The sequence below is a fragment of the Lagenorhynchus albirostris genome, chromosome 15 (genome assembly GCF_949774975.1).
Source record: "Lagenorhynchus albirostris chromosome 15, mLagAlb1.1, whole genome shotgun sequence".
In the NCBI taxonomy this organism is placed as follows: Eukaryota; Metazoa; Chordata; class Mammalia; order Artiodactyla; family Delphinidae; genus Lagenorhynchus; species Lagenorhynchus albirostris.
The window spans coordinates 1,336,335-1,355,172 of NC_083109.1; the positions used below are offsets into that span (position 1 = coordinate 1,336,335).

Genomic DNA, 18,838 nt, shown 5'->3' on the forward strand with positions numbered 1-18,838 from the left:
TCTGACTGAGTTTTCACCTACGTACAGCCTGCCTTGTCACACCTGTATTTGGGGCCGCTGTCTCACCTGTCTACTGTTCGGGCTTACTGTAGGCCTCGTGTCCCGAGAAGGGGGGGACCGCGCGGCACCCCGTGGATACGTGGACTCGTGGTGAAGCGTTACCTGGAGAGGCGCCTCTTGCATGCGCCCTGATACCCGGCCAGGCCCTGGGAGGCCCTGCGGACACTCGACCCAGGTGTCTGACCCTCGGACACTGGACTCGGGCGTTTGGCCCCTTGGACATTGGGATCCGGGCGGCCCGGCCCTGCGGACACTCGACCCGGGTGGTCTGGCCCCTCAGGCACTGGACTTGGACGGCCTGGCCCCGCGCGCCGCAGCCTCGCCGCCCGAACCCCACGCCCCAGACCTGCGCGCGTAGCTTGGGACTGGGCGCCGCGGCGGAGGCGCGGCGGGCGGTTGGTGTGGCCGGGTTGTGGGGCGGGGCCGCGGGGCGGGGGCGGGGCCGCGCCGGGGAGGGGCTGCCGTTGCGGGCGGGCGGCGCAGGCGCGCTGCGGCCGGCGGTTTCCGCGACCCCGCCCGCCCGGCCTGGCCCCGCCGGCCTGCCCGCGCACCGTACGCCGTTGGCGCCGGCATGTCGGGCCCCGGGCAACCGGAGCCGCCTCAGGCGGGCGGGCCGGCGGGCCCCGAGGGCGCGGACACGGCGCTGGGCGAGGCGGGGCTGAGTTTCACGACCACCGACCTGAGCCTTGTGGAGATGACCGAGATCGAGTACACGCAGCTGCAGCACATCCTCTACTCGCACATGGAGGCGGCGGCGGCCGACGGCGAGCTCGAGACGCGCCTCAACTCGGCCTTCCTGGCGGCGGCGGCGCCGGGCGCGGCGGCGGGGGGCTTCGCGGCGGCCGGGGGCGCGGCGGCGGGGGGCGCGCCGCCCGTGTACCCGATGCTGTGCCCGCCTGCGCTGGCCGATGGCGGCTTCGCGGGCGCCAACCAGTGCCTGGGTCACATTGACTTCCAGGAGCTGCGCATGATGCTGCTGGGCGAGGCGGGCGCGCCCCCCGCCGCCGAGAAGACGCCGTGCGCCGACGGCCCGGGCGCCGGCGCGCCCCGGCCCAAGGCGCCCGACGGCGCCGGCAAGGAGAACGTGGAGGGCGCGCCCGAGGCGCGGGCCAAGTCGGCCGTGCGCGTCCGCCTGGAGGACCGCTTCAACAGCATCCCAGCCGAGTCCCCGCCAGCCCCGCGCGGCGCGGATCCCCCCGAGCCCGGCATGGCGCTCAACAAGTGGGTGCATCCCCCAGGGAGCGGGCCGGGTGTAACTAGGGTCCTCTGCAGAGAGGCACCAGCCTGGGTCCGGGTGTAAACAAGGGTTCTGTGCAGGGAAGCACCAGGCTGGGTCCGGGTATAGACCAGGGTCCTCTGCAGAGGCCACCAGCCTGGATCCGGGTGTAACCAGGGTCCTCTGCAGGGAGGCACTAGCCTGGGTCCGGGTGTAGACCAGGGTCCTGTGCAGAGAAGCACCAACCTCGGTCTGGATGTAGACCAGGGTTCTCTGCAGAGGCCAGCGGCCTCACTGCAGCTCGCATCTTAACAGGGAGCAGACCTCAGTGGGTCTGGAGGCTGAGCTGAAAGTTTGTGTGGTCTGTGAAGCACAGCAAGCAGATATTAAGTACACAGCCTGCAGCATCACCTTTGCAGTGTGCACTCAGCGTCTGCATGCGGAAGAGAGATGAGTTGAGATAAGTGCACACATGTTCCTGAGGAACAAAGGTTTTGTCCCCAAATCACTCACCTAAATGTCAGTAGAGACCTCTGCTTCCCCCTCTGTTGACTCAGGTTGAGGCTGACCTCATCTTGCACAGATGCATCCCCTGGGAGGAAAGACGTCATGTTGTGAGGTTTTGAGTGTAAAATGCAGCTTCATCCTTCAGCCAGACTGCCAGCCCATAAGTGATCTCGCAGCCCATAAGTGATCGGAGAGGAGTCGCCTGTCTGCTAGGGTGTCTCCTCAGCTTCCTGTCTGTCCCCACCCTGTAGTTTTCCCCATTTTGCCCATAGTCAGATTTTGGAGGATGGCCAAAAAAACAGAGATTGGTGTCAGAAGTGTGATGGGAAAGGAGGTGTAACTAAAAGATGACACACAGCCACACCTTCCAATGTGAGGAAGAAAGTTTGAACTTGTCCCCTACAACACTAGCTGATAATTGTTTGTAGAGATTTCCGTGATGGGGGGCATTCATGGTAACAGATTCAAGTTCCTATCTAGAAAATCAAATGTTAGCCTTTAGAGTGTGGTAGTTAGTGATTGTGGTGTTTCAGGAAACTTACCTGCCACATACTCTTCATGTGTTTCTGGGTTTCTTTTGTCTTGGCAGTTTGGTAACTCTTATTCGCCATCCATCCGAATTAATGAATGTTCCTCTCCATCAGCAACAAAACAAATGTACAACATTAGTGAAAAATAAAACTGCTTCTGCAGCCACTGCTCTGCAATTTACATACCCTCTGTTTACTGCAAATAGTTGCTCTGCTAGTGGAAATTCTAATCTTTCACAAACACAGGTAGGGAAAATGATTTGCGAAGCTTTGCTCTTTTGTATTAAATGGATAAATTGTATTTTAGTTAGGCCCCAAGGATTTTTTTTTCTTTCATTGAGCTCAATAACTTTTTTAAATCGAGAGTATTTATGTGGTTCGGGGATATTTAAAAATCCTTAGTGCACCTAAAGTTCTTCAAGTTCATGTGAATAGCTTTGACGTTACTTCTATTAAAGTGCATTTTATTTGTACGTAGAGAGGAGATTGTCACCTGTTGATAAAGTTCCTGTTGCTTCATTTTTTCCCAGAGTTCTAGTAACTCATGTTCTGTACTTGAAGCTACCAAGCATCAGGATATTGGATTGCCGAGAGCATTTTCTTTCTGCTATCAGCAAGAAATTGAATCCACTAAACAGACTTTGGGTAGTAGAAACAAAGCTTTGCCTGAGCAGGTTTGGATTAAAGTAGGAGGTAAGCGATAAAACAGAAGTTGGCAGGTGCTTTCTCCTCCTGCCTGATGTCTTTGCCCCCCCTTTTTTTTTTTGGCCATGGGTGGGAGAGGGGAGAGAGGTGGTTTATAAACAAATGAAACGATCTCGGAAGCCTGCTTGCATCTTAGGAATCCTTCCGTCCCTCTGACCAGTCACCTCACTTTGAACATCCTTGCGAATTTTGAACATCACGTTTATACTTGGCCTGGAAACGTTGAGTTTAGGGGCTGCTTTTTCTTAACAGTAACATCCTTAAACAGAAAAATGATAGACTTAGGTACATTTTCGTTACCTTCAAGTTACTGACAGCACTTTCAGGTTTTTTTTTTTTTTTTCTCTTATTTCATACTTCATGAGTGAGGCAGGAGTCTGAAATCCGCTCAGAGCTTTAGAGGACGATCTGCAGATGGGCAGAGGATTGAGTTGGGAGCAAGAGGCCATAAGGTGATACAGAAAGTTTTAGAAATAAACTTCTGAAGGCAAACTTTGCTTACCCCTGACGTTAACCCTCAATCCGTTTTTCCTGGAAAACATTCTTTTTCGAGCTATCCAACAATAACACAGCTTACACTCAGCTCTTCGAGAGCTGATAAAGACAGGGTAGGGATGCAGCTCTCCTTCTTTCTCCCACGCCAGTGATTAGTTTTCCATTGTTCTTACGACATTGCTCGCGAAAGTATACGTTAACATTTGTAAGGTAGAAAGGTTAATGTTAAAATAGTTCCTGTACTGACTACTCAGCTGAAGAGTATTACCGATACTTGCGAATTCCTCTCTATGTCTTTTGAAAAGTTCTCACCATTCTGAAATGTGTGTTAAGGGGTTCTTTCACCGCAGAGGGTTTGGCTTTGTACGGTACCTCGGGAACGCACATCACCGCAGGTACTAATTAGACGCCTGCTGTACTTCGATAGAAATTTGACATATTTCTGTAGCACAGGTCAAAGCTATGATGTGATTACTCCTTTTGTGGGGGGAATCTCACTTGTAAGGTGAGGGCATGTTTAATCCTAAACCACTTAGGTTTTGTCCTCTTCTGAGCATTGCAGTTAGAATATCAGTTGTCTATTAGGATAATTGCATATCAAGAAAATCTCTTGGAGAAAATATTTCAAGTGTTTTTTCCCCCATTCTGAATATCAGAAAAATCAAACAACTTCTTGGTTTTTTATTCATAGATGACAGTTAAAATGCCTGTTGATTTAAAGGGGGGACTTTTGACTGTATTGCTGTATAAGCTGTATTGATTACAGAATACCTGGGGTGTTTATATCTTGGATCGAAAATACCAAAAAATATATTCAGCATTCACGAGGGTAAGTTTAGAAGAACAGAAAAATGAAAATACCACTTTTTCCTTCTTTTGCAAAGAAGAAGCTCTGTGTAAGCAAGCAATAAGCAAGAGGAGTCGGAGTAGGATACGTCAGCTGGACACAAACCTAGAACGAAGAGCCCTGGGAGAGCTCCAGAATGTGGGTGAAGGCTCCGCAGCAGCGCAGGGTGCCTGGCAGTCGGTGGAGTTGTCCCAGGCCACCTTCGGGGAGCAGACCCAGAGCGGGCCCCAGCGGGGCCGGTCCCAGCGCAGGGAGAGGCACAACCGCATGGAAAGAGACAGAAGGTAATGCGTGGAGTCGGTGGCGTACAGTGGTCTTAGACGCCGAGCTGATGACAGTCGGTGGTGGTGACGGGCGCCTTTTTGTGGAAAACAATGGTGTAGCCATTTCTGTGTTCACGGGAGGGAAAGCTGGCTAGAGTCAGTGGTCACCTTGCTTTGCTAGGCGGATGGGGGTACCTGAGACCACCTCCAGGTCTGATGATTCATTAGGAGGACTCATGGCTTTGATTTATTTTGGACGAAGAACCCAGCAAAGTTGGCAGAGGCACATGGGGAGAGGTCTAGGGGCCCCAGGCGCCAGCTCCCCAGAACACCTCTCAGTGGAGCCACTCAGGATGCCTGTCACCCCCCAGCACTGGTGACATGTTCCCGGACAGCAAAGCTCCTTAGAGACTCAGGGCCCTGGATCCTACTGGGGGCTGGTCGTGGGGTGGGGTGGGGGGGCATTCCCTACCTGGCACGTGGCCAAGTCCCAGACGCCCAGAAGGAAAGCTGGTGTTTAGCATAAGCCAGTGGCCAACGGTGGTGGGAACCCCCCCGAAATCTAAGTTCCCAGGTGCTGGCCGGGGCAGCCTTCCTGGGAGGGGGGCCGCCTGCGCACTGGCCTACTCAGTTTTGCTTGGCTCTTTTAAGGATATTGAAGAAGGAGGAAGGTACAGCTTATGTAAGTTGTTTTATCTGTGGATTTTATTTGTGCTGCTCTGTGGAGAAGCAAAAGGTGGTTAATTTTTCTGTTATAGCTGGGTACGGGATGATTCCCTAACTTCATCATCTGTTGAGTGCTTTGTACCAGTTTCTGTTTTAGGCTCAGGAAATAGAGCATTGAGCAAGACAGATATTCATCTCTGAACCTACAGTGTTGAGCAGTGGAAATTTATTTATTTAAAGGGATATATTAAAGCTAGGCAGCTAGATACCTTTCCTAAGGATGTGTCCGCACATACAGGCCAAGCGATGGGCATCACTGAGCTCACCGCGAATTATAATGGGAATTGTTTATATTTATTTAATAAACATTTACTGAATACCTACCATCTGAAGAAAAGCCTTATACGTACTACGTGTTGACGGTAAAAGTTTTCATTCTTACTCTGCCATTTCCTAGTTTAACAACTTCCTACACATTCTTTACCTCTCCACCTGAGTCTCTCATCTATAAAATAGGGATATCACCTACTGCGTAGATGGGACACAGGAATTAAACAAGCTGAAATGTAGTGTCTGGCCCAGTGCCTGCAGTTGCAGAGCATCTAGTGAATTCCTGCTGTTGTTGTTACCTTACAAAGTTGCTCTAGAGTTCTGAGTGTACAGGTGGGGAAATAGGAACAAGGGCCGTATTACCTGAATGTAATACGTAAAAGTTAAAAATGGTCTAAGACTCCAGGTGGGATGTAAGTCATCCCTAAAAGGACTGGATTTGGGGATATTCACAGGCTGGTGGTCTGTGGTCCCTTATGAACCGGGGCCCCTTGGAGAATCAAAGCTGTGAATCCTAGCTTCTGTGACTTCCTTGGCACCTGGGGGGCAGGTGAGTGAAACAATGTCCTGCCCAGAAGAAACACACACACAATTTTGCTTCCAGTTTCAGGGGGTTTGGGTCCATCCTTGGTCTAGAGACTTGGACCTGGTCCTTGCTCCTGGCCCAGGAGAAGTAAACGGGAAGCTTTCCAGGGAGCGTGACTGGGCTTAGTGGGCAGCTGAGGGTGGGCTGGCCGCTGTAGAGGGGAGCCCCGAGGTGAGGGCCTGCCCTTCCTACGTATGCTCTCAGTGGCCAGGCCGCGAGCTGATTCCTCAAGACACACAGACACCTGCTCTATTCCTTTGTTTTGCTTCAGCGTCTCTATGTGATCACTTTGGGTTTTGACTGTAGGCGCAGAATCCGCATTTGTTGTGATGAGTTGAATCTTTTAGTCCCGTTCTGCAACGCCGAGACCGACAAGGCGACGACGCTGCAGTGGACCACAGCGTTCCTGAAGTACATTCAAGAAAGACACGGGGATTCTTTCAAAAAGGTTAGTGTCTAGGCCAGGATATTTTCAGAATCCTGTAAATGTATCAGTGTTGTTATTTATCCTTTTTCCTCTAAGATGTCCCAAACTGTCCTTTGTTTCCTGGAACCAAACGTCCGATGCTGAGTCCAGTGTGAATAATGCCCTGCTCGTCACTTACCAAGGTGCTAGCCACAGCCTGGATGCGTGGTCAGCTGGCAGTTAGGCCCCTGCTCTGTGCAGTGGGTTGTTTGGGGGCTTAAAGGGGTTTCAGAGACCTGCCTGTAGGGTATGATTTCTTTTTTCCCCCTCAGAAGATGTTGTGAAAGGGATAAAGCACAAATAGGAAAAAAAAAGAGGCAATTAAATGTCAAATAAATAATCTGGATTTCAAACATATTCAGAAGGCAGAGAAGAGAAACACTGCGGCCTGGGGGATCGGGGTGGGGGCTCAGGGGCTCGAGCATCTCCGTTCCTTAGGACAGCCAGCTCAACGTTGACCCTGTCTGTCTGGGCCGAGGAGCCATTGATTCCCTGCAAGCCCTCCAGGTGGGAGCGGATGCTGGGTGTGAGTGAGGGTCCCACCTGCCCCCTCCTTGGGGGTTCAGATGAGAGAACATTCCCTGCATTGGCTTCTGTGCTCTGCCTTGGGGGGACCTTGGGTCCAGGTACCGGCCTCATTTCTCTGGGGATCAGGGCGCGTGGGATGAGGCCTTAGTGAAGAGCGGCCTGGTTTTGCTGCTGGTCCCTGCTGTCGTGTAGTCGCTGCCGTTGACGGCAGCACGGGTCTGATTAGAGAACCGAGCTGAGGTTGGCACTATAAACGTGGAACCTTTTGAAAAAGAGCCTTCCATATCTAGATCCTGGGGGAGCGGCTGGCCGAGCGCCCCAGGCTGCCTGGAATGAGGCCCCTTGGGCTGAGTGCTAAGAGTTTGTCTTCTCTGTTTCCCTTTTCTGTGCCCACGTGCATTTCCATCTTGTGTGTTTCGTAATTTCATCAAGTTCCTTATTTTCATTGTATATTTAATTGCCTTTTAAAGCAATACCTGCGTCAAGTTTGTGCTGATTGGATCATTTATGGTTATTTATAATGCGGTTACTCTTTAACATTATTTTTTAGCTATAGACTTGGTTTATTGTAATAAAATAAAGCTTTTATATTTAAAAAAATGATTCAATGGTTGGCTCTGTGTACCTAATAGTGGTAAATTATTATTTATATGATTCATTCAAATATGATGAAGGTGTTTACAACAATAAAAAAACTGTCACTATCTATACTCAAAGATTAAATAGGTTAAAAACTTATGGACATTAATTTTTATGTATATTAGGCTTCCTGAATATTTCTGAAATGTAGTTACACTGAATTTGTAGATTGTTTCTGGGTCGGATTACAAGACCCATGAAGAAACAGGCCGAAGTGACGTCAGTAGCACTTTGGGGGGAATTAGAATGTAGGCAGCTTAAACCCTTGTGTCCTTCCTGTTTCCTCAGTGACTTTCCGCCTCTTACTTGCATGAACATTTTGAAAGATGTGATACACGAAAGTCTTCGTGATTTTCCTAAATTATTTCAGTACACATCTCATCCCACAGGTCTGTTCCGACTCTAACCAGGCTTCTGTCCGAGACACTGGGGGCACCTTGAATAAGACAGAGACCCCGTGGGCTGGAGGGAAGCGGCTAACAGGTTGAGGGTGAATGGACCACCTCCATCCCGGTGTGGGGTCTGGTTGACATGCTGCAAAGATGGCTCTCCCTGCTGCGCAGCAGGGAGACTGGACTCCAGGAGGAGAGGTTAGGGGTGGGCAGGAGTGGAGACACAGACCCTGGTCAGAGGCCGCAGCCGCTCTGCTGAGACTGGCCAGGGCCCGCGGTGCTGGATGTAGGGCTGCTGGGCAGAGGAATTGGGGTCCACGGTGGGGTGTCTGGCTGGAGCAGCTGGGCGGGTGGCGCTGTTTCCTGAGATGGGAAGACGTGTGGAGAAGCAGGATGGGGTGGGGCGGAATCCACGTTCTGTGTCCGACGGGCTAGGTTTTCAGGGCCCAGGAGGCGTCAGGTGGAGGAGTTGAGAAGGTAAATGAGTCTGCAAGGAGGGGGTTCCCTTTGTTTTATTTTTCTAATGAGCACAGAGTTCACTGAACACCTGCCCTCCCCTCACCTAGTCTGAGCTGTCAACATTTACCATGTTTAACACACACGTGGACACGCACAGCACAGTTTCAAAGACAATGATGTATCATGACCCTTCACCTCTAAATATTTACGCCTGTGTCTCCCATGTAACGCCAGTGCCGTTTTCACACCTCACAAGGTCGATAGTCATTCTCTTATACCATCCACTACCCAGTCCGTATTCCCATGTCCCCCAGATGTTCTAAAGGTGACTTCTATGGCTGCATTTTTTTCCAAACCAGCAGCCAGCCATGCTTCTGTGTTGCATTCAGTGACGTTTTTCTGTCTGTGAGCTACAGCAGTCCTCCCTACCCCACAGTTTCTATTACGGCACTGAGATTTTGAAGAGATCGGGCCAGACAGGTGCCTGTAGAACCCTGGATTTAGATGATTCGTTGTATTTATTTATGGTAATTAAAAATTTTTATATAATTTTAAACTTGCAGGAAAATTCCAAGGTGAGTGCTAAGAGCTCCTTGTGTGCCCACCCAGGTTTACCCAGAGCCCCCAGTTGTTCACATTTTGCCCCATTTGTTCTGTCTCTTGCAGTCTAAACCATTTGATGGTAAACTGTGGGCACCATGCGCCTTGATACGCAAACACTTCAATCTGTGCTTTTAACGAATATTACATTATCTTACATAACCAGAATACAATGGCCAAAATCAGGACACTTAACATTGGTGTGATACTCTTGTCTAATTCAAATTTTGCCTCTTGTCCCAATAACATCCTCTACACCATTTTCCCCGGTCCAGCCCCAATCCAGGATCGCTGGTGACGCAGTTGTTGTGAGGTGACATTTTGGGGTCGTGACCTTGAACCCTAGCCAGGCTCTGGGGCTGTGGGGCAGTCTGTCACCCTGTGCTTCCCTCTCCTCTGTCCTGTCACCATCACAGTCGTTGGGCAGGACGGTGGTGCTGCCCCCCTGCTTTGTCTTCCCTCCTCCACCTGAAGTTGGGCTGGGGGCCGGCCCGCACCCGCGTGTCGTTGCGCACCAGCCCCAGTTATCAGGTGCAGCTGTACTGTTACTTCTCCCTTTCCTGTGCAGTAGGAATTCTGTCCTTTTTATTTTAAATTTATTTTATTGCAGTGTAGTTGATTTACACTGTTGTGTTAGTTTCTGGTGTAGAGCCAAGTGACTCAGCTGTGTGTATATGTGTGTATATATATATACACACACACACGTGTATATATATACATACATTCTTTTTCATATTCTTTTCCATTATGGTTTATCACAGGATACTGAACATGGTTCCCTGCGCTGTACAGGGAACTGTAACGCTCTATAGGGTTAGGACCTTGTGTGTCCATCCTGTATATAATAGTTCGCATCTGCTAACCCCAAGCTCCCACTCCATCAATGCCCCACCCCCACCCCCTTGGCACCCACCAGTCTGTTCTCTGTCTGCGAGTCTGTTTCTGTTTTGTAGATAAGACACAGCATTTTATCTGTTTCTCACATTTATTTCTCACGTTCTGATCAGTGCAGATGGCAGTTTTAAAAACGTGTTGGGGCTTTTCCATTGTGACCTCTTATGTGGTCAATTTTTTAAAATCCTGTGTTTATTTGGAAAGGACGTGCATTCTCGGTTCGGCGAATTCTGTATGTTTATTAGGTTGAGGTTACGAATTGTGGTTCAGGCCTTTCCTGTCCTCTCTTGTCTGTCAGACCTGTTGTTCTCAGAGCCCCCGTGGCATCTCCCACTGTGACTGGCCTCGTCCCATCTCTGTGGGGCTCTCAGCGTGGCTAAGTGTCGGGGGCACACCCTCCCACCTGGGCCCCGAGGTCTGTCACCCCTCTTGGTTTCATTAACCCTTTTCCTTTAACTCTCTCGTCTCTCTGTACAGATGACACCCGTTTTCTTCCTCTTCCTAACTTCCTGGTATAATTTCTTGACATGTAATTGGAACAATCTTTCTTTTTCCCACTAAAAATAGTTTTTATTATTGGCCTTCTCCTATTTACAAATTTCATGTGAATATCCAACTTTGACCAGACGTCATCTCAAGGTGTCTGATGAGTTGTAAAAATCCCTTAAAACTCAGCTATTTCACTTAAGTTTCGTTGAAATAGACGCTAATTGAGAGAGCAGAGTAACAATTACTAGCTTACCTTTGACGCAGTCAAGGGCAGGAGGTGTCCACTTGTCTCCCTCTTTCACGGTCACCCCAAGTTCCCATGAACTGAGTCCCAGGGACCTCGTGAGAGTCTAGATTGAGCTACACCTTAACCCCACTGCTGGCAGAACTATTCAAAATAAAGACGGGTGCCCAGGGCTCCTCATTTTATGATGATTGTTTAGAAAAATCTCTTGAAGTACTTTCTTGCATCTGAGAGGTGATTGTTTTCTTCCTCTGACTTCTATTTAGGTATTCTCAAAGGTCAATTCTGCCTTCTCAAGTATAGGCAAGTATTTTATAGCTGGGCTTTGGGTGTCAGAATATAGAAACCAATATATCAAACCATGGTTCATCTTACATTGCATTACGACCCGTTGAAAACCTTTTAAACTTTGGGAAGGAAATTAGAATGTGTTTCTGTGCAGATATAGCTTCTGAGCATAGACAGTTGTTGCAAATGGCAGATGGCCGTGGCTGGGATGCCACGTAGCGTGTGGACAGGTGGAGGGCGCCAGCCGTTCCAGATGACTCAAAAGTCAGAGCAGTGGCAGCAGAGAGAGCGCTTATACTTCCCTTCCTGGACACAAATTAAATAGAAACCTATTATAGTCCAGCAACAAAGAGACAGCACAATTCAAAAATGGGCAAAGGACTTGAATAGACGGTTCTCCACAGAAGATAAGCAAATGGCCAATAAGCACATGAAAAGATGCTCAACATCACTAATGATCAGGGAAATGCAAATCAAAAGCACTTTAATGGATGTGAGATACCAGTTCACACCCATTAGCTGTGGCTATTGCAAAACAAAATAACAAGTGTTGGTGAGGATGTGGAGAAATTGCAACCCTTGGGATTGCTGGTGGGAATGTAAAATGGTGCAGCTGGTGGTTCCTCAAAAAGTTAAACATGGGGGCTTCCCTGGTGGCGCAGTGGTTGGGAGTCCGCCTGCCGATGCAGGGGACGCTGGTTCGTGCCCCGGTCCGGGAAGATCCCACATGCCGCGGAGCAGCTGGGCCCGTGAGCCATGGCTGCTGAGGCTGCATGTCCGGAGCCTATGCTTTGCAACGGGAGAGGCCACAACAGTGAGAGGCCCATGTACCACAAAGAAAAAAAAAAAAAAAAGTTAAACAGTTACCCAAAAGAATAGAAAGCAGGGACTTAAACAGATATTTGTATAGCAGTGTTCATAGCCGCATTATTCACAGTCACCAAAAGGTGGAGACAATCCAAGTGGTGGAAACAATCCAATCAACAGACGAATGGATAAGCAGAATGTCTGTACAGCCAATGGATTACTATTCAGCCATGAAAAGGAATGAAGTTCTGACGCATGCCTCACAATATGGATGGACCTCCAAAACAGGATGCTGACCGGGAAAAGGCAGACACAAAAAGACAAATACTGTATGATTCCACTTACATGAAGTACCTAGAGTCATCAGATTCATAAAGTCAAAAAGTAGAATGATGGGTGCCAGAGACTGGGGGAGGTGGATGGATGGAGGGTACATGTTTAACAGGGACAGAGGTTCAGTTTGGGGAGATGAGAAAGTGCTGCAAATAGATAATGGTGATGTTTACACAACATTGTGAATGTACTTAAGCCACTGAATTGTACACTTACAAATGGTAAAAAATGGCAAATTTTATGTTATATATATTTTACCACAATAAAAACGTATAAACTTAGACTTAATTGTGTAAGAATGCTATGCTTTAAAAAAAAAAACTTACAGAAATGTATGCACGCACAAAAACGGAGAGACTAGAGTAATGAACGCCCGTGTCCAATAACTCAGCTTCAGGCATAACTTTGTTTCACCTATACATCCCCATCCTCCCACCGTCACTGAATTATTTTAAAGCGTTACCAATTGTCATATCATTTTCATTCACAAATGTATCTCTAAAAAGAAAAGCGCTGTTTAAAAGCACAACCACGTCATCATCATCTTCCTTAATCTCCCTCCCTGTCCAGGTTTCTCTGATTGGCTCACAACTGTCTTTTTACTGTTGACTTACTTAAATCGGTATCCAGACACTGCGTTTGGTTCATAGCTCTTATGCACCTTTTAATCTGTTCTGGCTCCCCTTTCCTATTTTCCTTGCTGTTTGTTTATTGATGAGGCTGAACGTTACTGAACCAAATTTGGGTCCACTTGCCTGCACACAGTAAAGCCAATTTGCTGACACCAGTTGCGGTGAAAACAAGTGCAGCGTTCACTGCAGGTGCCAAACAAGGAGTCTGGGCAGCTAATGCTCAAAAGACCTGAACTTCTTGTTTGGCACCTGCAATAAACGCTGCACTTTCTTTCACTGCAACCCAGTGTCAGTAGATTGGCCTTACTGTGCGCAGGTGAGTGGACCCAAGTTCAGTTCAGTAACAATTTTTGGTGACCCAGATGGGATTTCCAGCCCGTCTGGGATGCCAAAAATTGTTACTGAACTGAACTTGGGTCCACTCGCCCACGCACAGTATTACACGTCATGATTAGTTATACTCCGTGACAGCTTCAGCAGAGAAGTTTTTTCCATGTAATGTTTTTTGTGTCATTTAATGTACTACATAATCTTCATTAGTTTAATATTTCTCTCTGAGATGCCTCAGGAGCCCTTTGGAAAACTCAAAGTCAGCTAGAGAAGGAAACTTACAACTGTTGTCAAAAGCAGCTCAATATTCCAGGAAAACTTTGCTGTCTTAACAGAGAGAGAAAACCACTTCCTGTCTGCACCAGCTTACTTTTAATAGCGAAGTTCATTTAGTTAATTAAATTCAATCTAATATGAGCCAATCTTGACCCCATGCAAAACTCTTTCCTTAAAGTTCCTTTTCTACAAACCTTTCATCACTTTCTGTATCTATATTAGTTTGTCCATTATTTTTTCCCTATCCAGAAACAACCAGCCCTGGGACGAAATTATTCTCCCTTTTTTCCCTTAACAAAGATATTTCCATTCTTTATACCTTCTCTCACTGACAATGTATATCCTACTTTCTGTACACACTGAAATGCTTCCCTTATTACTTTTAGTAGTTTAATTACACACGTATTACAATTTTTAACCCTTAAAAACTTTAATCTTTACTGAAAACCAAGAAGCTAGTAATTGGACTTTTCTTTATATCAGCATATTTTGATTGGCAAACTTATGAACACACCTCTAAAAACATACGTTTTCCTATAGCACAGTTTTTCTCTTTCATGTAGTACAAGACGTGTATCTAATAAACTCAAACATCTCTAGTTGTTTTTCTCTCTCATAAGAAGACAGGAGGTGAACTTAGACTTGTCTAGTAATCGATGTTAAAGCTCAAAAGATCTGAACTCCTTGTTTGGTGCCTGCAATAAACGTTGCACTTTCCTTCACCACAACCTGGCGTCAGTAGATTGTCTTTACTGTGTGTGGGCGAGTGGACCCAATCTGGTTTAGTGACAGTGTTGGTGATTGACGTGCGTCCTGTTCAGCAGCTGTCTGAGCACCTTTGTCTCAGGGGCAGCCCCAAGACCTTGCCGCCAACCAGCCATCCATGGCCCACAGTGCTTTGGATTTTTGTGATAAAAGAAACAAGGCACTTGCACTGGCAGGTTGAGATGTCTTTGGTAAGTAATGGAACTCACGTGTGGTGACACCAGAGTATTCTTCCCTATCACATTGACTTCTATAGCAGAATATTGGTTGGGATTTTCCCTTTTGGACTAAGGCTTGGTCATTTGGCTTTTTTTTTTTAAACAAATTTATTTATTTATTTTTGGCTGCATTGGGTCTTCGTTGCTGCACGTGGCTCTCTCTAGTTGCGGCGAGCGGGGGCTGCTCTTCGTTGTGGTGCGCGAGCTTCTCGTTGCAGTAGCTTCTCTTGTTGAGGAGCTCGGGCTTTAGGCGTGCGGGCTTCAGTAGTTGTGGCACGCGGGCTCAGTAGTTGTGGCTCGCGGGCTCTAGAGCGCAGGCTCAGTAGTTGTGGCACATGGGCTTAGCTGCTCCGCGGCCTGTGGGATCTTCCCAGACCAGGGCTCGAACCCGTGTCCCTTGTATTGGCAGGCGGATTCTTAACCACCAGGGAAGCCTGGTGATTTGGCTTTGTCTCTGATGGGGCATTGGTTGGGAGTTTCCCTTTTCGGGACTAGGGAACTTCAACCCTGAGGGACTGTTTTCCATTGCATCGGTTTGTTTGCTTGACATTTGACAACAGCGGCCATGAATAATTAAGAAATGAGTGATCAGAGCTCTGTTCCATCTTGTAGTCTAGGGTGTATTTTACTAAACTGGTAAATGTTCAGCTATGCTCCTATAAAAAGAAAAATGTTTTTTCTGACACCACATGGCCACAACTTTCTTCAGACTCTGGAGAAAATTGGTTAAGATGAAACTCTTTTGAAATTCCAAACCTGGTTCTTTTTTGCCTATGCAGTTTGAGAAAGCTGGCTTAAATATTTTCTCAGAATTCTGACCCTCAGAGAACAAAAATATTTCTAGGAGAAAGCTTGAAGCCATAACTCTTACCATGTCTTTGAAATGCAAACACAACCCACATTGCCTGAGACTTCAGCCTGGGTTAATTAGTAGAACTTCACATCAAAAGGAAAAAAGGGGAAAGAGCCTTTTTAAACTCAAGTAGGTAAATTTAACTTGTTCCAACTGTTATAAAGTTTTACATTTGCTGGGTGAGTTGCCATGACACGTGAGGTCATGATTTCCTATCTTTTCATTTGCATTTTGTTTGTTATTAAAACAGGAACCCTCATTTGGGAACTTGAGGGAATTATTGGACTTCACTCTTTGTTTTTGTCCTGCAGGAATTAGATTTTGTTCTTCATGCGTGTGTGTGTGTGTGTGCGTGCGTGCACGCGCATTTGTCTTGTGTGTAAGTGTGCTGGTATGGGAAACTCAAGCTTATTTCCTGAATGCAGCCCCTTGGGGTGCATTCTCCAGAACTGGACCACTTTCAGTCACAAACAAATAAAATGTAAAAAAATGATTTTCCTTTGTAACATGGCCTGGCCATAATACTCCATAGATTCAGGAAAAAAGTGGCCTGTTAATGGATCCTTAAATTATGCTACTATTATGCAGTTAGGGCTGTTTTACAATAGAGAGGGAAAATGGGATCAAATTTATAAACTAATAAGTTTTTTATTCAAATATAAGCTATGAGATCTCTGGATGGATGGATGGATGTCTTTATATAATATTGTCATAAGTAATAAAATAGAGATAAATGGGATAAAAGCTTTCAGGTGAACTCTTTAGGAATAGTCGTGTATTAGTTTTTCCAGATTTTTGGTAACTTGAAACTTTAGTTTTGCTAAATTAAGTTATATGACGGAAATTCATTAAAGGTCTAAGTCATTTTTCATTAAGGTAAAATACTGGAACATTGATTGCTCGAGAAGTCTAAGTTTATCTTCTCTTGTCTTCTTATGAGAGAGAAAAAAACTAAAGATGTTTGGGCTTATTAGATACATGTCTTGTACCACATTAAAGAGAAAAATTGTACTATAGGAAAATGTATGCTTCTAGAGGTTATAGAATATGCTCATAAGTTTGCCAATCAAAACATGCTGACATAAAGAACAGTTCAATTACTTGCTTCTTGGTTTTCAATAGAGATTAAAGTTTTTAAGGATTAAAAATTGTAATACATATGTAATTAAGTTACTAAAAGTAATAAGGGAAGAATTTCAGTGTGTAAAGAAAGTGGGCTAGGGGCTTCCCCAGCGGTCCAGTGGTTAAGACTCTGCGCTTCCACTGCAGGGGGCAAGGGTTTGGTCCCTGGTCAGGGAACTAAGATCCCGCATGTCGTGTGGTGTAGCCAAAAAAGAATGGAAATATCTTTGTTAAAGGGAAAAAGGGAGAATAATTTTGTCCCAGAGCTGGTTGTTTCTGGCTAGGGAAAAAATAAGGGACGAACTAATACGGGTACAGAAAGTGATGGGAGGTTTGTGGAAAAGGAACCTTAAGGAAAGAGTTTTGCCTGGGGTCAAGACTGGCTCACATTAGATTGAATTTAATTAACTAAATGAACTTCGCTATTAAAAGTAAGCTGGTGCAGACTGGAAGTGGTTTTCTCTCTCTGTTAAGCGAGCAAAGTTTTCCTGGAATATTGAGCTGCTTTTGACAACAGGTTGTAAGTTTCCTTCTCTAGCTGACTTTGAGTTTTCCAAAGGGCTCCTGAGGCATCTCAGAGAGAAATATTAAACTACTGAAGATTATGTAGTATATTAAATGACACAAAAAACATTATATGGAAAAAACTTCTCTGCTGAAGTTGTCACGGAGTATAACTAATCGTGACATGTAATGCTGCCCGTGGGCGAGCGGACCCACGCTGGGGTCAGTAACGTGAATACTGCGTCCTGCAGGACGTCCCACCTTCTGCATCTTGCAGACCGTGTCTTTTGTTTCCTGGAGGCCGATGAGCTTCGGGTGGTTTGCGTGCACCTGCCTTCTCTTTTTGTGAGCTTGAGACTGACTCAGCCATTAAAATTGAGGCCTTTCACAAAGTGTCTAGAGGCATAGTGTCATGAACTTGACCCGCGGCCAGCAGGGTGTTGGGGAGTTAGCTCTTGGTCTGGCCCCGTTGCCACGCCTAACACTGAGCAGTCAGTGGGGCAGGGGCAGGGGACAGCAAATGCCCATGGCAGGAGGGGTATGTCACGGTACAGAGTGTCTGTGTGGGGTGGTGGAAAGTTCTGGAAATGGATGGTCGTGATGGTTGCACAAGAGTGTGAACATACTTAATGCCACTGAATTGCAAACTTATAAATGGGTAAAATGGTAAAGTTTATGTCTGTATTACCACAACGAAAATAACAAAAAAATATGGCTGCTTCTAAAAAAATATCAGAAGGGTTTATGATACGGTCAGGCATTTTGAGAATCTATTGGAAAACTAAATAAAAATACACGTAAAGGTAACTATTTGAGACAAGTGTTTGAATCCCCATTTTTATCATCTGTATCCCCTTACAGGATGTGACATACGTTTGTGAGTGACACCTTAACTATATATTTTGAGGTAGTTTAGCTCTTAATTTCAACCCTTTGTGTTTTTGAAGATAACAGTTTTCATGTCTGTGTATATTGTACGTTAATGGTCATTTCTCAACTTTAGGAATTTGAGAGTGTATTTTGCGGTAAAACTGGCAGAAGGCTAAAGTTGACCAGACCAGACTCCTTGGTGACGTGTCCCACACAGGAGAGTACAGAGTAGCCCAGCTATGGAGACCAAGTGACTGACTGGATGTGAGCACTGATGTCTGGGAAGCAAACGGCTGTTCCTTCGTGACCCATAAACATTTCCTAGGACCCTGGAACTCAGCTCTGATAGTCTGACTCTAAAGGGACATGATTCAGCTGATGGGACTCCAATGGGGACTTTGAAAGCACATTCTGTAAAAATATTTATCTAAAACAAAATGCTTACCGATTAACGTCCTCTTAGACCATTTGGGGATGAAGACATCTTGACAATTAGTAAGTAATTTTTCAATTATCTATCTGATTCCATCATGTTTTCTTAACATGATAACTTGAAAAATTAACATCCTTTGTAATTTCTTTAGTCTTAGAAGGTACATTGCTTTTTACTTATTTTATTTACATTTTAAATATGCCCCCTTAGCAACTAGAACAAGTTAAATTGTTCTTAACTGTAAGTAAGACATTTTATTTCATTTGTCTGTCGCTTCCCCTTGTAATGATTTCTAGCTGCATAGAACTGTATTGCAAAATGCAGTCCTGTTTTAAACCTTTTTGCTAGAAATTTTCCAGAGATCTCCTTTAAAGGTACTTGTGTCCGTAAATGAAATACTTGCTGGATATTAGACTGCTTCAATGCCCTCATTTTCGTATTGAGAGTCATTACTTTCTGTGTAATAAACTGTAGTGTTTGGAACTGAGGTT

General features: G+C 46.3%; 1 protein-coding gene across 1 annotated transcript; it reads left to right on the forward strand.

Moving 5' to 3' along the window:
• The first annotated feature begins 589 nt into the window (after window positions 1-589).
• TCFL5 (transcription factor like 5) lies at window positions 590-18,830 on the forward strand. Its single transcript, XM_060123637.1, is given in 7 exon segments — window positions 590-1,281; window positions 2,373-2,559; window positions 2,844-3,006; window positions 4,398-4,644; window positions 6,512-6,653; window positions 18,048-18,136; window positions 18,138-18,830. Coding segments are annotated over 7 exon segments (1,509 nt in total). The 5' UTR covers window positions 590-631; the 3' UTR covers window positions 18,169-18,830.
• Window positions 18,831-18,838: the final 8 nt, after the last annotated feature.